Below are 17,049 nucleotides of genomic sequence, written 5' to 3'. Positions count from 1 at the left end.
ATGAAGGAGTCGGAGTCGGAACCTGATAAAATCCAGGAGTCTGAGTCGCAACTGTGGCGTACCGACTCCACAGCCCTGGTTTCCTTCGACTCAAACCAATTTCTCTGTCCCTGCTGCCGATAAACATCCCCACAACATGATGCTGCTATCACCATGTTTCACTGTGAGGATGGTGTTCTTGGAGTGATGAGCTGTGTTGGTTTGGCGCCAGACATAGCGTTTACCTTGGTGGCTAAAAAGTTCAATTTTGATCTCATCTGACGACAGCCCCTTCCTTCCTCCATACACTTAGGCAGTATCCCACATGTCATTTGGCATACTCAAAGCAAGCCTTCTGTGTATAAGTAAAGTATTTTTTCTGCCCACTCTTCCATAAAGGCCACCTGTATGGAACGTACGGCTTATTGTCGTCATATTGACAGATACTCCTGTGTTTGCTTGGGAACCCTGCAGCTCCTCCAGGGTTACCTTTTGGTTTTTTGCGCTGCCTCTCTGATTTAATGCCCTCCTTAACCATGCTGAAAATTTTTGTGGGCAACCCTCTCTTGTCAGGTTTGTTGTGGCACTATGTTCTTTCCGTTTGATAATATAGAATTGGATGGTGCTTCGGGGATCATCAGAAATTGGGATTTTTTTTTATAACTGAGTTATTTGGAGATCTCCTTAGCCTTTGTGGTGTTATTTGGATAGTGGTGCCTCTTGGGTACTGGTGTTGCAGCCTTTCAGAAAAGGTGTGTATTTACTTACAGACCATGTGACAATTTTTTTTTTTTCTTTTAACTCAAATAGATTTTCAAAATAAACATTTTACAACAATACAGGGATTTAGAAAATATCCCCCCCCCCGCAATATATCCCAATATCCCAACCTTACCAACCCCCCCTTCCTTTCTCCCGATTTAGACAGCTCACACTCTTCCCTTAGTATATCTTATACCCACATATACTTTAGTATTATGTGATGACTCCTACTGTCCCCTTATAAACAAACATCCCAAAAGGAAAAAACTTCCCAGAACTTTCTTACCTCATCCCTCCCCTACCCCAATTCCAGCCAAGGCGTCCACAGTTTATTATAAAACTCCACTTTCCCTCTTTTCTGGTAAACTCCCTTTTCTAGGGTAATAACATGTTTCACATGTTGTTTTTCGGTACCCACTCTGCCCTAAAGAAGTGCAGTGAAAACATGATATTTACATACATACATCATACATCAAATTGGTATTAATAAAACCATCAGCACACGCAAAAAAATAGCCCTCACACAGCTCTTGATTAAAAAAAAAAAAAAAGTAACAGGTCTCGGGAATATTGTGACACAAACTAATTTTGTTTTTTTTGTTTTTTTTCACAAACGTTTGAATTTTTCTTCCTCCTTTTTTTTTAAATGGAAAAAAAATCTATGCAAGCTTGGCATCACCGTAATCGTTCTGACCTGGAGAATGAGTAATTTTTGAACACCATAAAACCGAAACTAAAAAAAACAATGACAGAATTGTGGTGTTTTTTTTTTTTTTTCAGTTTTACCTCACTTTTTCACTACATTCCTTGCTAAAACGAAATAGCGTTATTTAAACCAGCTTCTTGTCCTGCAAAAAATCAATCCGTCATACGGCTTTGTCAACAGAAAAAAAAAATGGCCCTTGAAAGAAGGGAAGGGAAAAAAATCAGAGTTTAAAAATAAAAATCACCCTGGCCTACCTGCCACCACGGGCAACATGAATCAGAGCGTATTTTTTGCTGAAAGGCTCCAATGTTTCACTGTGAATATAGTTTGAGGAGGCGGTTGAGTGTGGTTGGAGGGCTAGCCTTGTTTATTCCTATAGGCACTTGACGCCTTTTCCCTGCACCACTCCAGATGATTGACAGGTGTCTCCAGATGTACACAAATGGGTTAAACCAGGCAATACCCTAAGGGTGCTGAGAAAAAACAGCCAGGGGTGGAGCCGGAGCATTTCAGAGAAATGTATATGGCTGCATGTATTTCAGACACAATCTTGGAGAAATCTTCCAAATAACATATTTAATAACCTCTTGGTGATCTGTAACGTTTTTGGCTGGAAAACTGCCTTGGGCTTCGTGGAAGACTAAAACGTTTGTCCGATCTTATGTTACAAGTCTGCAGTCACTCAATCATGTGACTGCAGACTTGTGAGTCCTCACATCAAGTGCTGTGTGCACTATGAGGAGTCTCCAGCATCGGGAGCGGGCTGTCATGTGACCACAAGCATGTGATATGCACACTCCCGGGCACATTCCGACTAGACTGTTTACAGAATTGCATTGAGCGAGGCTGCGCCCATCAGAATGTGGCTCGGAATATGAAAATAGCACTCTTGTGGTCACATGGCCGCTCTCAGCCAGCATTGGAGAATGTGAGGATGCGCAAATCTGCAGTCACTTAGAGTGACTGACTGCAGACTTGTAGCTCAAGACTGGACAACCCCTTTATTGACCATTTGTCCTACTGCAGAGACTGGGAGGCTCCTGGGGTAGGGACATAGAGCAGATGTCTCCTGAGTCAAGAAGAAGCTACAACTTCTTTATATATTTCTCAGTTTAAATTGTAATCTGAGCCAGAACAGGATCAAATAAGATGATTAGGTAAAGCGAGATATAATGGGCATACGTTCTTTTTTCGATCTTTTCCTATTTAGAGATTTTTGTAGTGCTAATCTACCAGTATGCAATGTTATATGCTTGACCTTTAGAAAAGCAGAATAAGAACACTATTTGTTGTTCCGATAACACAGGTTGTCCTTCGTATTTGGTTTCATATGTCATTGTGTGCTTAAAATGACTTTTGTGTTCTGTAATAATCCTGAAAAATAAATATTCCTGAGGCTTGGGGGTACACGTTGACTTTGACCGCGAGACAAATCAGTCGGCCAAAGACCGCTGTGCCCCTGTGACATTGCAGCGTAATGATAAAGAATTGGGTGGCTTTTGGGCCGGCAGGGTACCGTGATGCGAGAAGCAATCGCCAAAAGTAAGACCCCTTTGTATTTTTTTGTTGACATCAGAGTACTGCGCGAGTCGTCATGGGGCCTCAATATTTGGCCTCCCAACCTGTGTTACAGCCAAAGTCATCTCATCACCCCAGCCTTATTCTTGATAGCAAATGACCAACCCCTACCAGGATGGATATGTGGCTGTAGACACACAGTTTTGTGTTCCTGGACCTTAATATCAATGTTCAAATTGTAGATGGTTTGCTTAGATGTGTACTAGCTGCAATGTAGAATTATTGGGATCGACTCATTAAGACAACCCCTTTATTTATGATCTATCAGACCATATGGACCTCATTGAAGGGGTGGTCTCCTGCTGGGGCCCTCACCTCAGGGAAAAAAAAAAAGCAAAGAAGCTCAGTAAACAGCTGGTCATTAGAGAATCTAACTACAGCTTCCATTGGTGCCCTTGGGCTGATGTTGCTAGCAAGATTTATGGGTCTGACTAGTAAGCGGTAAGTAAAACCAAATGACTCCAGTATAGTATGGGATTCCGGGAGGTTTTAATGGTCCAATTAACTTTAACCATCCAGCTCAAGATAATTGGATGATGTGTCCTATAATATTCTAAAAATGTTAATGAGGCTTTCATAATACTGCTGACCCTTTGGTACTGTTACGTTACAGTAGTCACGTGCATGAGTATTAGGCTAAGTGCACACGTTGCGGAATTACAGTGGAAATTGCAGCGGAAATTCCGCAACTCCTGCCGCCAGTATATCGCATGCGGAATTGGCATGCGTATTCCCGCTAAACACTAGCGTTTTGCAAGCGTAATTAGCTTGCAGAATGCTAGCGTTTTCCATGCGATCTGTAGCATCGCTTGGAAAACTGATTGACAGGTTGGTCACACTCGTCAAACATAGTTCTTGACAAGTGTGACCAACTTTTTACTATTGACGCTGCCTATGCAGCATCAATAGTAAAAAGATCTAATGTTAAAAATAATTTAAAAAAATAGTTATTCTCACCTTCCGACGTCACCCGATCTCCTCAGTGGTGCACGCGGCGGCTTCCGTTCCCAGGGATGCTGCGTGCGAAGGACCTGGGATGAAGTCACGGTCATGTGACCGCGACGTCATCGCAGGTCCTTCGCACACAGCATCCCAGCCGCCGTGTGCACCACTGAGAGGCGGGAGGACTCTGGGGGCCATCGGAAGGTGAGTATATCACTTTTTTATTTTAATTTTTTTTTTTAATTAACAATTAAATGGTGCCCAGTTCGTGGAGGAAAGTCTCCCCTCCTCCACCCAGGGTACCATCCGCACATGATCCGCTTACTTCCCGCATGGTGGGCATAGCCCCATGTGGGAAGTAAGCGGATCAATGCATTCCTATGTGTGCGGAATCCCCGCGATTCCGCAAATTAATGAACATGCTGCATTTTTTTCCGGAATGCGATTTCGCTCAGGAAAAAAACGCAGCATGTGCCCAAAAAATGCGGATTGCATTCTTTTAATAGGATGCTTAATGTGAGCGTTTTTTTTCACGGTTTTATCGCATTTTTATAGCGAAAAAACGCAAGAGAAATCCGGAACGTGTGCACACAGCCTCACTATTTCCCATTATAAAATAGTGAAAGGCTGGCAGATTATAGGGGTGTGCTTATGGTGGATGAATGTGTGTGGACCTACAATAGTGGGGTCCAGGGCCGACTGAAGCCCAGCCTGAGCGCACACAGGCCCAGTCGCTGTGCGGGGAGTGTGAAATAGGTTTGTGAATTTGTGGGTTACGGATGATCGGGATGCAGATCACATTTGAAGAATATAAACTACTGTAATCTGATTTTTCTTTAAGGGATACAGGGAAATATTTTAAATATAGATCTTAAAGGAAACCTGTCAGCAGGATTGTGCATCGGCGATCTCCGAGAGCTGCTACTGCGCAGGCGGCACCATCTTGGAGGAGGAATTTTATTTTTCTTCTCCAGCAAGATACGCAATAGTAGCCATCGGATCTCTATACACACTGATAGCTTTTTTTTTTTTTTACACTTGCTCAATAACATCAAGAATACTTATTAACTGGACACTAAACATGTGATTATGCTGCACCTGACTGCAGAAGTTGTTTTTTTTTCTTCAGTACGTACAGGTATTCATTATGTAAACTAGAGGGCGGGTCAGAGAGGGATCAGTGACCTGTCAGCAGGCTGCATTATGAATATCTAATCAGAGCACCACATGCAGACGCCCCCCCCTTCCACAATCTGCCCCGGAGCACAGGGGCGGGCTGGGCCGGGAGGCAGAAATGCATATGCCCCCCGGGCCGGTGTCTAAGCAGCTGCACAGGGCCGCTGGAGGACTGGCAGGGACTGTAATACATAGCGCACCTGTAGTGCGCGGTGGTGTCATCCCGCCAGCAGCCCTGACATGCAGGCTGCAGGGGTATGTGATGAGCAAGCTCCTATGCGCCACTGCCACTCTGAGGGAGAGAGCCAGCAGCCAAGATGAAAGGTCAGCATACCGGCCTGTGTGTGCACGGAGCTCCGGCTTCTCCTGCTCTTATCTGTTATCCCGGCAGAGAAGGAGAGAAGGGGGAGGTGCCGGGACAGTGCAGAGCTGTGAGCAGGAGAAACTGAAGAGCTGCACATGGACATCAGCCGCCCCTGCACCACAGAGGAGAGTGTGTGATGTGTGTATGAGGTAACTGGTGTGTGTGTATGGGAGCTGTGTGTGAGCTGCGTGCGTGTGTGAGCTGCGTGCGTGTGTGAGCTGCGTGCGTGTGTGAGCTGCGTGCGTGTGTGAGCTGCGTGCGTGTGTGAGCTGCGTGCGTGTGTGAGCTGCGTGCGTGTGTGAGCTGCGTGCGTGTGTGAGCTGCGTGTGTGTGAGCTGCGTGTGTGTGAGCTGCGTGTGTGAGCTGCGTGTGTGTGAGCTGCGTGTGTGTGAGCTGCGTGTGTGTGAGCTGCGTGTGTGTGTGAGCTGCGTGTGTGTGAGAGCTGCGTGTGTGTGAGAGCTGCGTGTGTGTGAGAGCTGCGTGTGTGTGAGAGCTGCGTGTGTGTGAGAGCTGCGTGCGTGCGTGTGAGCTGCGTGCGTGCGTGTGAGCTGCGTGCGTGCGTGTGAGCTGCGTGCGTGCGTGTGAGCTGCGTGCGTGTGAGCTGCGTGCGTGCGTGTGAGCAGCATGTGTGTGTCATTATACAGTGGGGCCGTGCGTGTGCCTGTCATACAGTGGGGCTGTGTGTGTGGGTCATTATACAGTGGGCCTGTGTGTGTGGGTCATTATACAGTGGGCCTGTGTGTGTGGGTCATTATACAGTGGGGCTGTGCATGTGCCTGTCATTATACAGTGGGGCTGTGTGTGTGGGTCATTATACAGAGGGGCTGTGCATGTGCCTGTCATTATACAGTGGGGCTGTGTGTGTGTCATTATGCAGTGGGGCTGTGCGTGTGTCTGTCATTGGTGCATTCACTCTGTCTCATTCTATGTGACTGCAGACTTGTGCTTCTCACATTGCTCGCAGTGCTGTGGTCATTTGGCGGGTGTGTGGCTGTAAGTTTGTAATTTGCATACATGCGATCACATGCCGACTAGACTTGCATGGCCTAATGCAACTGTATTGAACAAGGCCCAAAACAGTCTAGTCGAAAAGTGGCTGGGAATATATCGCATGCTTGCAGTCACAAGACCCACCTGTTGCCGGCACCAGAGAGTCTTCACAGCGCACAGTGCGCACGATATGAGGATTCACACATAGGATCTGTAGACATGTAGCATCCGACAACCCCTTTAAGGATGAGACGCTACTCATGGGCCACTGCTGTGTGCTTGCCCCCCAGGCCAAAATTTGCCAGTCAGCCCCTGCCGGAGCACGAGCATACCATTAATTCAAAACTGAAAATAAAGATTAAGCAACAACCACAAGATGGATTTCATCAACCAATGTATCATTGTAATCAGTATAACGGCACCGACCTGACACTGTCTGTAGGTTACTGTGCACAATCCTGCTGACAGATTCCCATTAATGATCTTCTATTACAGTCAGTCAAAGAACAATCAAATGCACCCGCTTCCCTATATAAGAGTCTTGGGGCAGTTTCAAGATAACCTGGCCAACAGGCAAAATAAGAAGGCCGTAACCCTAATATACAATACAGACCAAAAGTTTGGACACACCTTCTCATTTAAAGATTTTTCTGTATTTTCATGACTATGAAAATTGTACATTCACACTGAAGGCATCGAAACTATGAATTAACACATGTGGAATTATATACTAAACAAAAAAGTGTGAAACAACTGAAATTATGTATTCTAGGTTCTTCAAAGTAGCCACCTTTTGCTTTGACTGCTTTGCACACTCTTGGCATTCTGTTGATGAGCTTCAAGAGTTAGTCACCGGGAATGGTCTTCCAACAATCTTGAAGGAGTTCCCAGGGATGCTTAGCACTTGTTGGCCCTTTTGCCTTCACTCTGCGGTCCAGCTCACCCCAAACCATCTCGATTGGGTTCAGGTCTGGTGACTGTGGAGGCCAGGTCATCTGGCGTAGCACCCCATCACTCTCCTTCTTGGTCAAATAGCCCTTACACAGCCTGGAAGTGTGTTTGGGGTCATTGTCCTGTTGAAAAATAAATGATGATCCAACTAAATGCAAACTGGATGTTAATTCATAGTTTCGATGCCTTCAGTGTGAATGTACAATTTTCATGGTCATGAAAATACAGAAAAATCTTTAATGAGAAGGGGTGTCCAAACTTTTGGTCTGTACTGTATCTCTCTCTCTCTATATATCTACTATATAATTGTCTAAGGGTCACTTCCGTCTTTCTGTCTGTCCTCCTGTTAATCTGTCTTTCTGTCTGTCACGGATATTCATTGGTCGCGGCCTCTGTCTGTCATGGAAATCCAAGTCGCTGATTGGTCGCGGCAAAACAGCCACGACCAATCAGCGACGGGCACAGTCCGGCGGCAAAATGGCCGCTCCTTCCTCGCCGCAGTCAGTGCCCGCTACATAATCCCCTTCAGTCAGCGCTCACACAGGGTTAATGGCAGCGGTAACGGACCGCGTTATGCTTCGATGTAATGCACTCCGTTACCGCTGCTATTAACCCTGTGTGACCAACTTTTTACTATCAATAGCTAAAAGATCTAATGTTAAAAATAATTAAAAAAATAAAAAATCGTTATATACTCAGTCTGTTGGCCCCCGGATCAGGAACAGGCCTTCCTCGCGACGCTCCGGTGACCGCTCCATGCATTGCGGTCTCGCGAGATGATGACGTAGCGGTCTCGCAAGACCGCTACATCATCATCTCACGAGACCGCAATGCACTCTTGAGACCGGAGTGCGCGAGGAGCGTCGGTAACCGCTTCGCCTGGATCCGGGGCCAACAGAAGGTGAGTATATAACTATTTTTTATTTTAATTCTTTTTTTTAACAGGGATATGATGCCCACATTGCTATATACTGCGTGGGCTGTGCAATGTACTACGTGGGCTGTGCAATGTACTACGTGGGCTGTGCTATATACTACGAGGGCTGTGCAGTGTACTGCGTGGGCTGTGCTATATACTACGTGGGCTGTGCTATGTACTACGAGGGTTGTGCAATGTACTACATGGCTGTGTTATACACTAAGTGGGCTGTGTTATGCACTACGTGGGCTGTGTTATATACTGCGTGGGCTGTTATATAATACGTGGCTGTGTTATATGCTATGTGGGCTGCTATATACTATGTGGCTGTGCTATATACTACGTGGCCGGCCGCGAACAATCAGCGACAGGCGCACTCCGGCTGCGAATTGGCGCAGGATTTTAACCACGCTCCGCTAATTGGCCCGGCCAGCCGAACTCTGTATTCATTGTATTATTCTAAAATCTTCATAAATAAACTACATACATAATCTCCAATACCCAGTGCGGTAGAATCGGGCCACCATTATATATATATATATATATATATATATATATATATATATATATATATATATATATATATATATATATATATATATACACATACAGTGGGGCAAAAAAGTATTTAGTCAGTCAGCAATAGTGCAAGTTCCACCACTTAAAAAGATGAGAGGCGTCTGTAATTTACATCATAGGTAGACCTCAACTATGGGAGACAAACTGAGACAAAAAAATCCAGAAAATCACATTGTCTGTTTTTTTTAGCATTTTATTTGCATATTATGGTGGAAAATAAGTATTTGGTCAGAAACAAACAATCAAGATTTCTGGCTCTCACAGACCTGTAACTTCTTCTTTAAGAGTCTCCTTTTTCCTCCACTCATTACCTGTAGTAATGCAACCTGTTTAAACTTGTTATCAGTATAAAAAGACACCTGTGCACACCCTCAAACAGTCTGACTCCAAACTCCACTGTGGTGAAGACCAAAGAGCTGTCAAAGGACACCAGAAACAAAATTGTAGCCCTGCACCAGGCTGGGAAGACTGAATCTGCAATAGCCAACCAGCTTACAGTGAAGAAATCAACAGTGGGAGCAATAATTAGAAAATGGAAGACATTCAAGACCACTGATAATCTCCCTCGATCTGGGGCTCCACGCAAAATCCCACCCCGTGGGGTCAGAATGATCACAAGAACGGTGAGCAAAAATCCCAGAACCACGCGGGGGGACCTAGTGAATGAACTGCAGAGAGCTGGGACCAATGTAACAAGGCCTACCATAAGTAACACACTACGCCACCATGGACTCAGATCCTGCAGTGCCAGACGTGTCCCACTGCTTAAGCCAGTACATGTCCGGGCCCGTCTGAAGTTTGCTAGAGAGCATTTGGATGATCCAGAGGAGTTTTGGGAGAATGTCCTATGGTCTGATGAAACCAAACTGGAACTGTTTGGTAGAAACACAACTTGTCGTGTTTGGAGGAAAAAGAATACTGAGTTGCATCCATCAAACACCATACCTACTCTAAAGCATGGTGGTGGAAACATCATGCTTTGGGGCTGTTTCTCTGCAAAGGGGCCAGGACGACTGATCCGGGTACATGAAAGAATGAATGGGGCCATGTATCGTGAGATTTTGAGTGCAAACCTCCTTCCATCAGCAAGGGCATTGAAGATGAAACGTGGCTGGGTCTTTCAACATGACAATGATCCAAAGCACACCGCCAGGGCAACGAAGGAGTGGCTTCGAAAGAAGCATTTCAAGGTCCTGGAGTGGCCTAGCCAGTCTCCAGATCTCATCCCTATAGAAAACCTTTGGAGGGAGTTGAAAGTCCGTGTTGCCAAGCGAAAAGCCAAAAACATCACTGCTCTAGAGGAGATCTGCATGGAGGAATGGGCCAACATACCAACAACAGTGTGTGGCAACCTTGTGAAGACTTACAGAAAACGTTTGACCTCTGTCATTGCCAATAAAGGATATATTACAAAGTATTGAGATGAAATTTTGTTTCTGACCAAATACTTATTTTCCACCATAATATGCAAATAAAATGATAAACGGACAATGTGATTTTCTGGATTTTTTTGTCTGTTTGTCTCCCATAGTTGAGGTCTACCTATGATGTAAATTACAGACGCCTCTCATCTTTTTAAGTGGTGGAACTTGCACTATTGCTGACTGACTAAATACTTTTTTGCCCCACTGTATATATACACACACACACACTGCTCAAAAAAATAAAGGGAACACTTAAGCAACAGAATATAACTCCAAGTAATTCAAACTTCTGTGAGATCAAACTGTCCACTTAGGAAGCAACACTGTTTGACAATCAATTTCACATGCTGTTGTGCAAATGGAATAGACAACAGATGGAAATTATTGGCAATTATCAAGACACACTCAATAAAGGAGTGGTTCTGCAGTTGGGGACCACAGACCACATCTCAGTGCCAATGCTTTCTGGCTGATGTTTTGGTTACTTTTGAATGTTGGTTGTGCTTTCACACTCGTGGTAGCATGAGATGGACTCTACAACCCACACAAGTGGCTCAGGTAGTGCAGCTCATCCAGGATGGTACATCAATGCGAGCTGTGGCAAGAAGGTTTGCTGTGTCTGTCAGCGTAGTGTCCAGAGGCCGGAGGCGCTACTAGGAGACAGGCCAGTACACCAGGAGACATGGAGGGGGCCATAGGAGGTCAACAACCCTGCCGCAGGACCGCTACATCAGCCTTTGTGCAAAGTGGAACAGGAAGAGCACTGCCATAGCCCTGCACAATGACCTCCAGCAGGCCACAAATGTGCATGTGTCTGCACAAACTGTTAGAAACTGACTCCATGAGGATGGTCTGAGTGCCCGACGTCCACAGATGGGGGTTGTGCTCACAGGCCAACACCGTGTAGGACGATTGGCAGGTTCACACTGATCACATGTGACAGATGTGACAGAGTCTGGAGATGCCGTGGAGAGCGATCTGTTGCCTGCAACATCCTTCAGCGTGACCGGTTTGGCAGTGGGTCAGTAATGGTGTGGGGTGGCATTTCTTTGGAGGGCCGCACAGCCCTCCATGTGCTCGCCAGAGGTAGCCTGACTGCCACTAGGTACGGAGATGACATCCTCAGACCCCTTGTGAGACCATATGCTTGTGCGGTTGGCCCTGGGTTCCTCCTAATGCAGGACAATGCCAGACCTCATGTGGCTGGAGTGTGTCAGCAGTTCCTGCAAGATGAAGGCATTGAAGCTATGGACTGTCCCGCCCGTTCCCCAGACCTGAATTTGATTGAACACATCTGGGATATAATGTCTCGCACCATCCACCAACGTCACGTTGCATCACAGACTGTTCAGAAGTTGGCGGATGCTTTAGTCCAGGTCTGGGAGGAGATCCCTCAGGAGACCATCCGCCGCCTCATCAGGAGCATGCCCAGGCGTTGTAGGGAGGTCATACAGGCACATGGAGGCAACACACACACAACTGAACATAATTTCCTTTTTTTGAGGCATTTCCACTGAAGTTGGATCAGCCTGTAATTTGATTTTCCACTTTGATTTTGAGCATCATTCCAAATCCAGACCTACATGGGATATTAGTTGTGATTTACATTGATCATTTTTAGGTTTTATTGTTCTCAACACATTCCACTATGTAATGAATAAAGAATTGCAACTGAAATATTTCATTCAGTGATATATAGGATGTGGTATTTTAGTGTTCCCTTCATTTTTTTTTTTTTTGAGTGCTTCTACATAATAGTAGTACCCCCAGTGCTTTCTCATAGTAATAGTACCCCCGCAGTGCTTCTACATACAGTAGTAATAGTACCCCTCAGTGCTTCTACATAGTAATTGTGCCTCTTAGTGCTTCTACATAGTAATTGTGCCCCTTAGGCTACTTTCACACATCAGGTTTTTTGCATCAGGCACAATCCGGCGAATGTTGGAATAACTGGATCCAGCACAGATTGTGAAAAACTGATGCGACGGATCTGTTTTTTCAACGGATCCGTCTAGCATATCTAGATTAATGGATAAAAAAGAATTTGGAGCATGCTCAGTTTAAAAAAAAAAAACGGAATCCGGATCAGGAATCCGTCATTTTCCGGATCTGGCACCTTCCGGCTCCCATAGACTTCCGGCTTTTTCACCGGAGACAAAAAAACTTTGCTATAGACGTTTTTTCAAGAAATCAGAAACGGCAGATTTGCCGGATCCAGCGAAAACCGGACGAACTGCAAGGTCATCAGGCGCAATCCGGCACCAATACAAGTCTATGGGAAAAAAAACGGATCCGGCGGCAACATTCGCCGGTTCTGTTTTTTTGAAAATTAGCCGGATTGAGCGTGACGCTGAAAACCTGATGTGTGAAAGTAGTCTTAGTGCCTCTACATAGTAATTGTGCCCCTTAGTGCTTCTGTATAGTAATAGTGCCCCTATTCTGCACCTACATAGTACTAATCCCCCCTCTGTGCTTCCAGATACAAACTGTGCCATCACTGTTTTGCCAAGCAGGTCAATAGCTCTTTACTGTACCGTAGCTTTCACCCGTACCCACATCCTGAGAATGAGGAGGCCATTAAAAGTGATGCAGGTCACAGACACCCGTGAGACTGCAGGGTCTGTATAATCTGAGGAGTCATCTTCCAGTTCTTGCCTATTTGGTATTTTCCAGAATTGCCAGATTTGTAGCCCAGGCCTGTTGAATTCTTAAAGGGAAGGTGCCGTGGTTTTTATTTGTGTGTAAATCATTATTGATTATCTAATTTTTTTTAATAATTTTTTTTTATGCAAAGTTAAATTTACTGGTTTATTTTTTATAAATTTTTTCTGCAGCCAGTGGGGGCTGCCATTTTCATTTGCTGGTGTGTATGACACTTGCACACGTCAAACACAGCATATTTCTCCTATACTATGGCTGCCTCTTGCTGCGACCTGCGCGGAGAACATGATTCGGGTCGGTTTTTACCATCCCCAGTGTTGTGATCGCCATTATTCACTGCATAACAGCGACCGCAAAAAAAAAGTCAGACTTCCCATTTATTTCTCTCTCCTCTGATATGATCTAACATACCTAAGGAGAGAGAAATGGGGTACCCCGAGCCCCCTCCAACCCCAGTCCCTGGACCCTCCGGCTCTGTCCTCCAGCCCTTGGCATCTTCTTCCTATAAGAAAATGACGGGTACATGCTCAGTGCGCCCGGCGAGATCTGCCTGTCGGCACTCGGCAAAAATAGGAGATTTTTTCTGTTTCATTTTGATCACTGTGATATGGTCTATCACAGTGATCAAAATAAAAAAAATAGTCAATCAAACCCCCCTTTATAGCCACCTTAGTTGGGTAAAAATAATAAAATAAAAAGTATTTTCTGTTCGGGTTGGGCTAGGGTTGGTCTAGGGTTGGGGTTATGGTTGTGGTGTCGGGGGTTAGGGTTGTGGTTATGGTTGGGATTAGGGTTAGGAGGTGTGATGGAGTTAGTGTTGGAGTTAGAATTAGGGGGTTTGAACTGTTTAGGTACATCAGGGGTCTCCAAATGCGACATGGCGCCACCATTGATTCCAGCCAATTTTGCGTTCAAAAAGTCAAACAGTGCTCCCTCCCTTCTGAGCCTTGCCATACGCCTAAACTGTGGCCTTCCCCCAAATACGGGGTATTGGTGTACTCAGGAGAAATTGCACAACAAATTTTTTTGGTCCATTTTCTCCTTTTACCCTTGTGAAAATAAAAATGTTTGGGTCTAAAGTAAATTTTTTGTGAAAAAGTAAAATGGTAATTTTTTCCTTCGACATTGCTTTAGTTCTCGTGAAGCACCTGAAGGGTTAATAAACTTCTTGAATATGGTTTTAGATTGGTGTCACTTTTGGGTATTTTCTGTCATATTGACCACCCAAACTCACCTCAAATATGAGGTGGTCCCTAAAAAAAAAATGGTTTGTAAATTTTGTTGGAAAAATGAGAAATCGCTGGTCAACTTTTAACCCTTATAACTTCCTAACAAAAAAAAAAATTGTTTCCAAAATTGTGCTGATGTAAAGTAGACATGTGGGAAATGTTATTTATTAACTATTTTGTGAGCTATGATGCTCTGATTTAAGGACACAAAAAAAAAAATTTGAAAATTGGAGAGTTTTCTAAATTTTTTCCAAATTTCCAATTGTTTCATAAATAAAGAAAATTCATATCAAATAAATGTTACCACTCTCATGAAGTACAACATCTCATGAAAAAACACTCTCAGCTCCGTTGAAGCGTTCCAGAGCTATAACCTCAAAGTGACAGTGGTCAGAATGGCTTGGTCATTAAGTACAAAATTGTCTCGGTCACAAAGGGGTTTAGATACAAGTATATTTTTGAAGGTAATATACAGATGTACCTGTTTATAGGAGTGGACACGTGCCCCGAGTTATCTATAGAATCTCAATATGTAGATCAGACACGTGTATCTAATCCCATCTTTTGTGATATGCATCGGATCCATGTATCTAATCCCATCATGTGTAATACACTCCAGACCCGTGTATCTAAACCCATCATGCGTGATATGCCTCAGACCAGGGTATATAATCCCTTCATTCGTGATACTCCCCAAACCAGTATATCTAATCCCATCATGTGTGATATTTCCCAGACTGGTGTATCTAATGCAGTCCTGTACAATTAGATACGCGGAGTGTATCGCCAATCCAGCCCCAGTTTATGCAGTCATAATGTAAACTAGTTGTACACAAGGTTTTCATGGCAAATTTCTGCTGCTGCTCCCCCTAGTGTTTCAAAGTGGAAAATATCAAACCCTTTTACATTATTTTTCATATTTTACTGCAATAAAAAAATATAATTTGATAGCACCTTCCCTTTAATGGCTGACTAGTGTTGCAAAATATTACATTGCATAATCCTATCGTGATCATAGAAAATTCACTCAACCTCATAGTTTATTTTTCCAATTTTAACCATTAAATGATCACTACGGAGAGGCTTAATGACCAGTTATTTTTTTGTTTTTGTCTTTCCTCATTTTATCAGCTGAAACTTTTTTGACAAAATTATAAACATAATTTTTTTTATGTGATTTTTTGTTTCTTTGCTTTGCACTAAATCACTTTTTGAGTTCTTCATATTCTTCTTATGTCTGAGTGGATCCCTAAAAGCGTAGCTTTTTTGTTTATATCTATTGCGCTACAATATTATTTTGTACTAAATCATCACTCATGGCCCAGATCATTAAAATTAGGATCATTAATGTTTTTATCTAAGTGACCTGTGACCAAGCATCATACTCTTCCTTGTCTTTTTTCCTGGATGTCTCTTTAGAACTGTTGGTAATTCTGAACACACAATTGACTTGTGAAATGTCTTTTCCTCCACAGATGATCCTGGCAGTGAGGAAGCATCCGGGGAACAAGCACAGAATTCTGGAACTCCTACTGTTCTCTAACCTTCTTAATTAAGGCCCTTCAGACTGCTAGAAATTTTACGGGTTTTATATAAGCCATGAAGTGACATTTGGTTTCAGAGAAGAGTATAAGAGGCTTATAACTGCCGGATACTTATTATATTATTATTATTCTATTTAATTTAACATACAAGCCCTTTCTTCAAGCACATACACATGGCATTCGTAACATATTTGTGTAAGGTCTGGCTAAGAGGGCGGAGGCGAGTACTGGTGATATAATGTTACAGTTAATGTCAGGTAGGAAATACGTGTAATTACTGGAGAGAATGAAATCCCTAGCTGAAGCAATGGCGAAACGTTTAATGGACTAGATAGAACTTTGTGATGGCTTATGTGCTAGTCCCCTCTTCCAGTACACTTGGACTCCATGAAAAGAAACCTTACACACAAAGCACTTATTCAAGGAGACTCCCTGGCTCTTTATCCGTTATCTTGATGCCCATGCACAATATACAACTGACGGCTGATTCTGGAAATCTGGCTCAGGTGATCTGTATACACAGCAGTGACGAACAAATTCTGTTGTACTTGGTCCATCTCAGGAATCGGGACACTTACACTGATAAGTTCTGTTCTGTTGGATCCGGCTCTGAGATCCCGGCACCTGCAATGTTGAATACGTTCTGTTTTTGTTTTGGATCCAGCTCAGGAATTTGTGTGGTTGCGGTGATTGAACAGATTCTGTGGTTGTGGATGGAAAATGCAAGCATTTCAAGATTACCCAATTGTACCACTCAGTGACAGGTTTACTCATTAATTAGTTTGACCAAAGGCTGCTGAATATTGTTTTCTTTTCTTTTTGTTTACATTTAGATCTAAAGCAAATAGCATAATTACTACATAATGTACTGTGCTAAATATCGGAGGAATTAAAGCCTTTTTAATGGTTGTAATAAATGTTACATAGAGTTGTGTGTTTATCACCCAATTAATAGGTAATGAGAAAGATTAAAAATTTATTGATTTTATCTTTGCACTGTATTGACTGCCAGTAACTTTACTTACTCTGATCATTATAAGCCTTCAGCTACAGATACTACGGCTGCATGTATTGCTATGCAGCCGCACGCTCCGCTCCAGAGAGACGGCGGCAATGCCGGGTATTAATATGTGAGACTCGGCTGTATTTCTCGCAGGTGTGATCCCGGCCTAAGTCTTGCTCAGGCATCCGGTTCAGCCCTAGGGCAAGTAGGCCAATACGTAAGGCTAAATTCCCACCATGAGC

The 17,049-nt window shown here is 43.9% G+C and overlaps 1 protein-coding gene across 2 annotated transcripts in view; it reads left to right on the top strand.

Moving 5' to 3' along the window:
* Positions 1 to 16,792, top strand: part of RNF149 (ring finger protein 149) — a 75,964-nt gene extending 59,172 nt beyond the window's left edge. For both annotated transcript variants that reach the window (XM_077296627.1, XM_077296628.1), the window contains one exon: positions 15,736 to 16,792. In XM_077296627.1, coding sequence (XP_077152742.1) covers positions 15,736 to 15,803 — 68 coding nt within the window. In that variant the 3' untranslated portion in view covers positions 15,804 to 16,792. The remainder of the gene's footprint in view (positions 1 to 15,735) is intronic.
* Positions 16,793 to 17,049: the final 257 nt, after the last annotated feature.

This window comes from Ranitomeya variabilis, chromosome 3 (genome assembly GCF_051348905.1).
Source record: "Ranitomeya variabilis isolate aRanVar5 chromosome 3, aRanVar5.hap1, whole genome shotgun sequence".
In the NCBI taxonomy this organism is placed as follows: Eukaryota; Metazoa; Chordata; class Amphibia; order Anura; family Dendrobatidae; genus Ranitomeya; species Ranitomeya variabilis.
The sequence above is the reverse complement of the archived record's forward strand: the minus strand, read 5'-3'. Positions and strand labels throughout refer to the sequence as shown.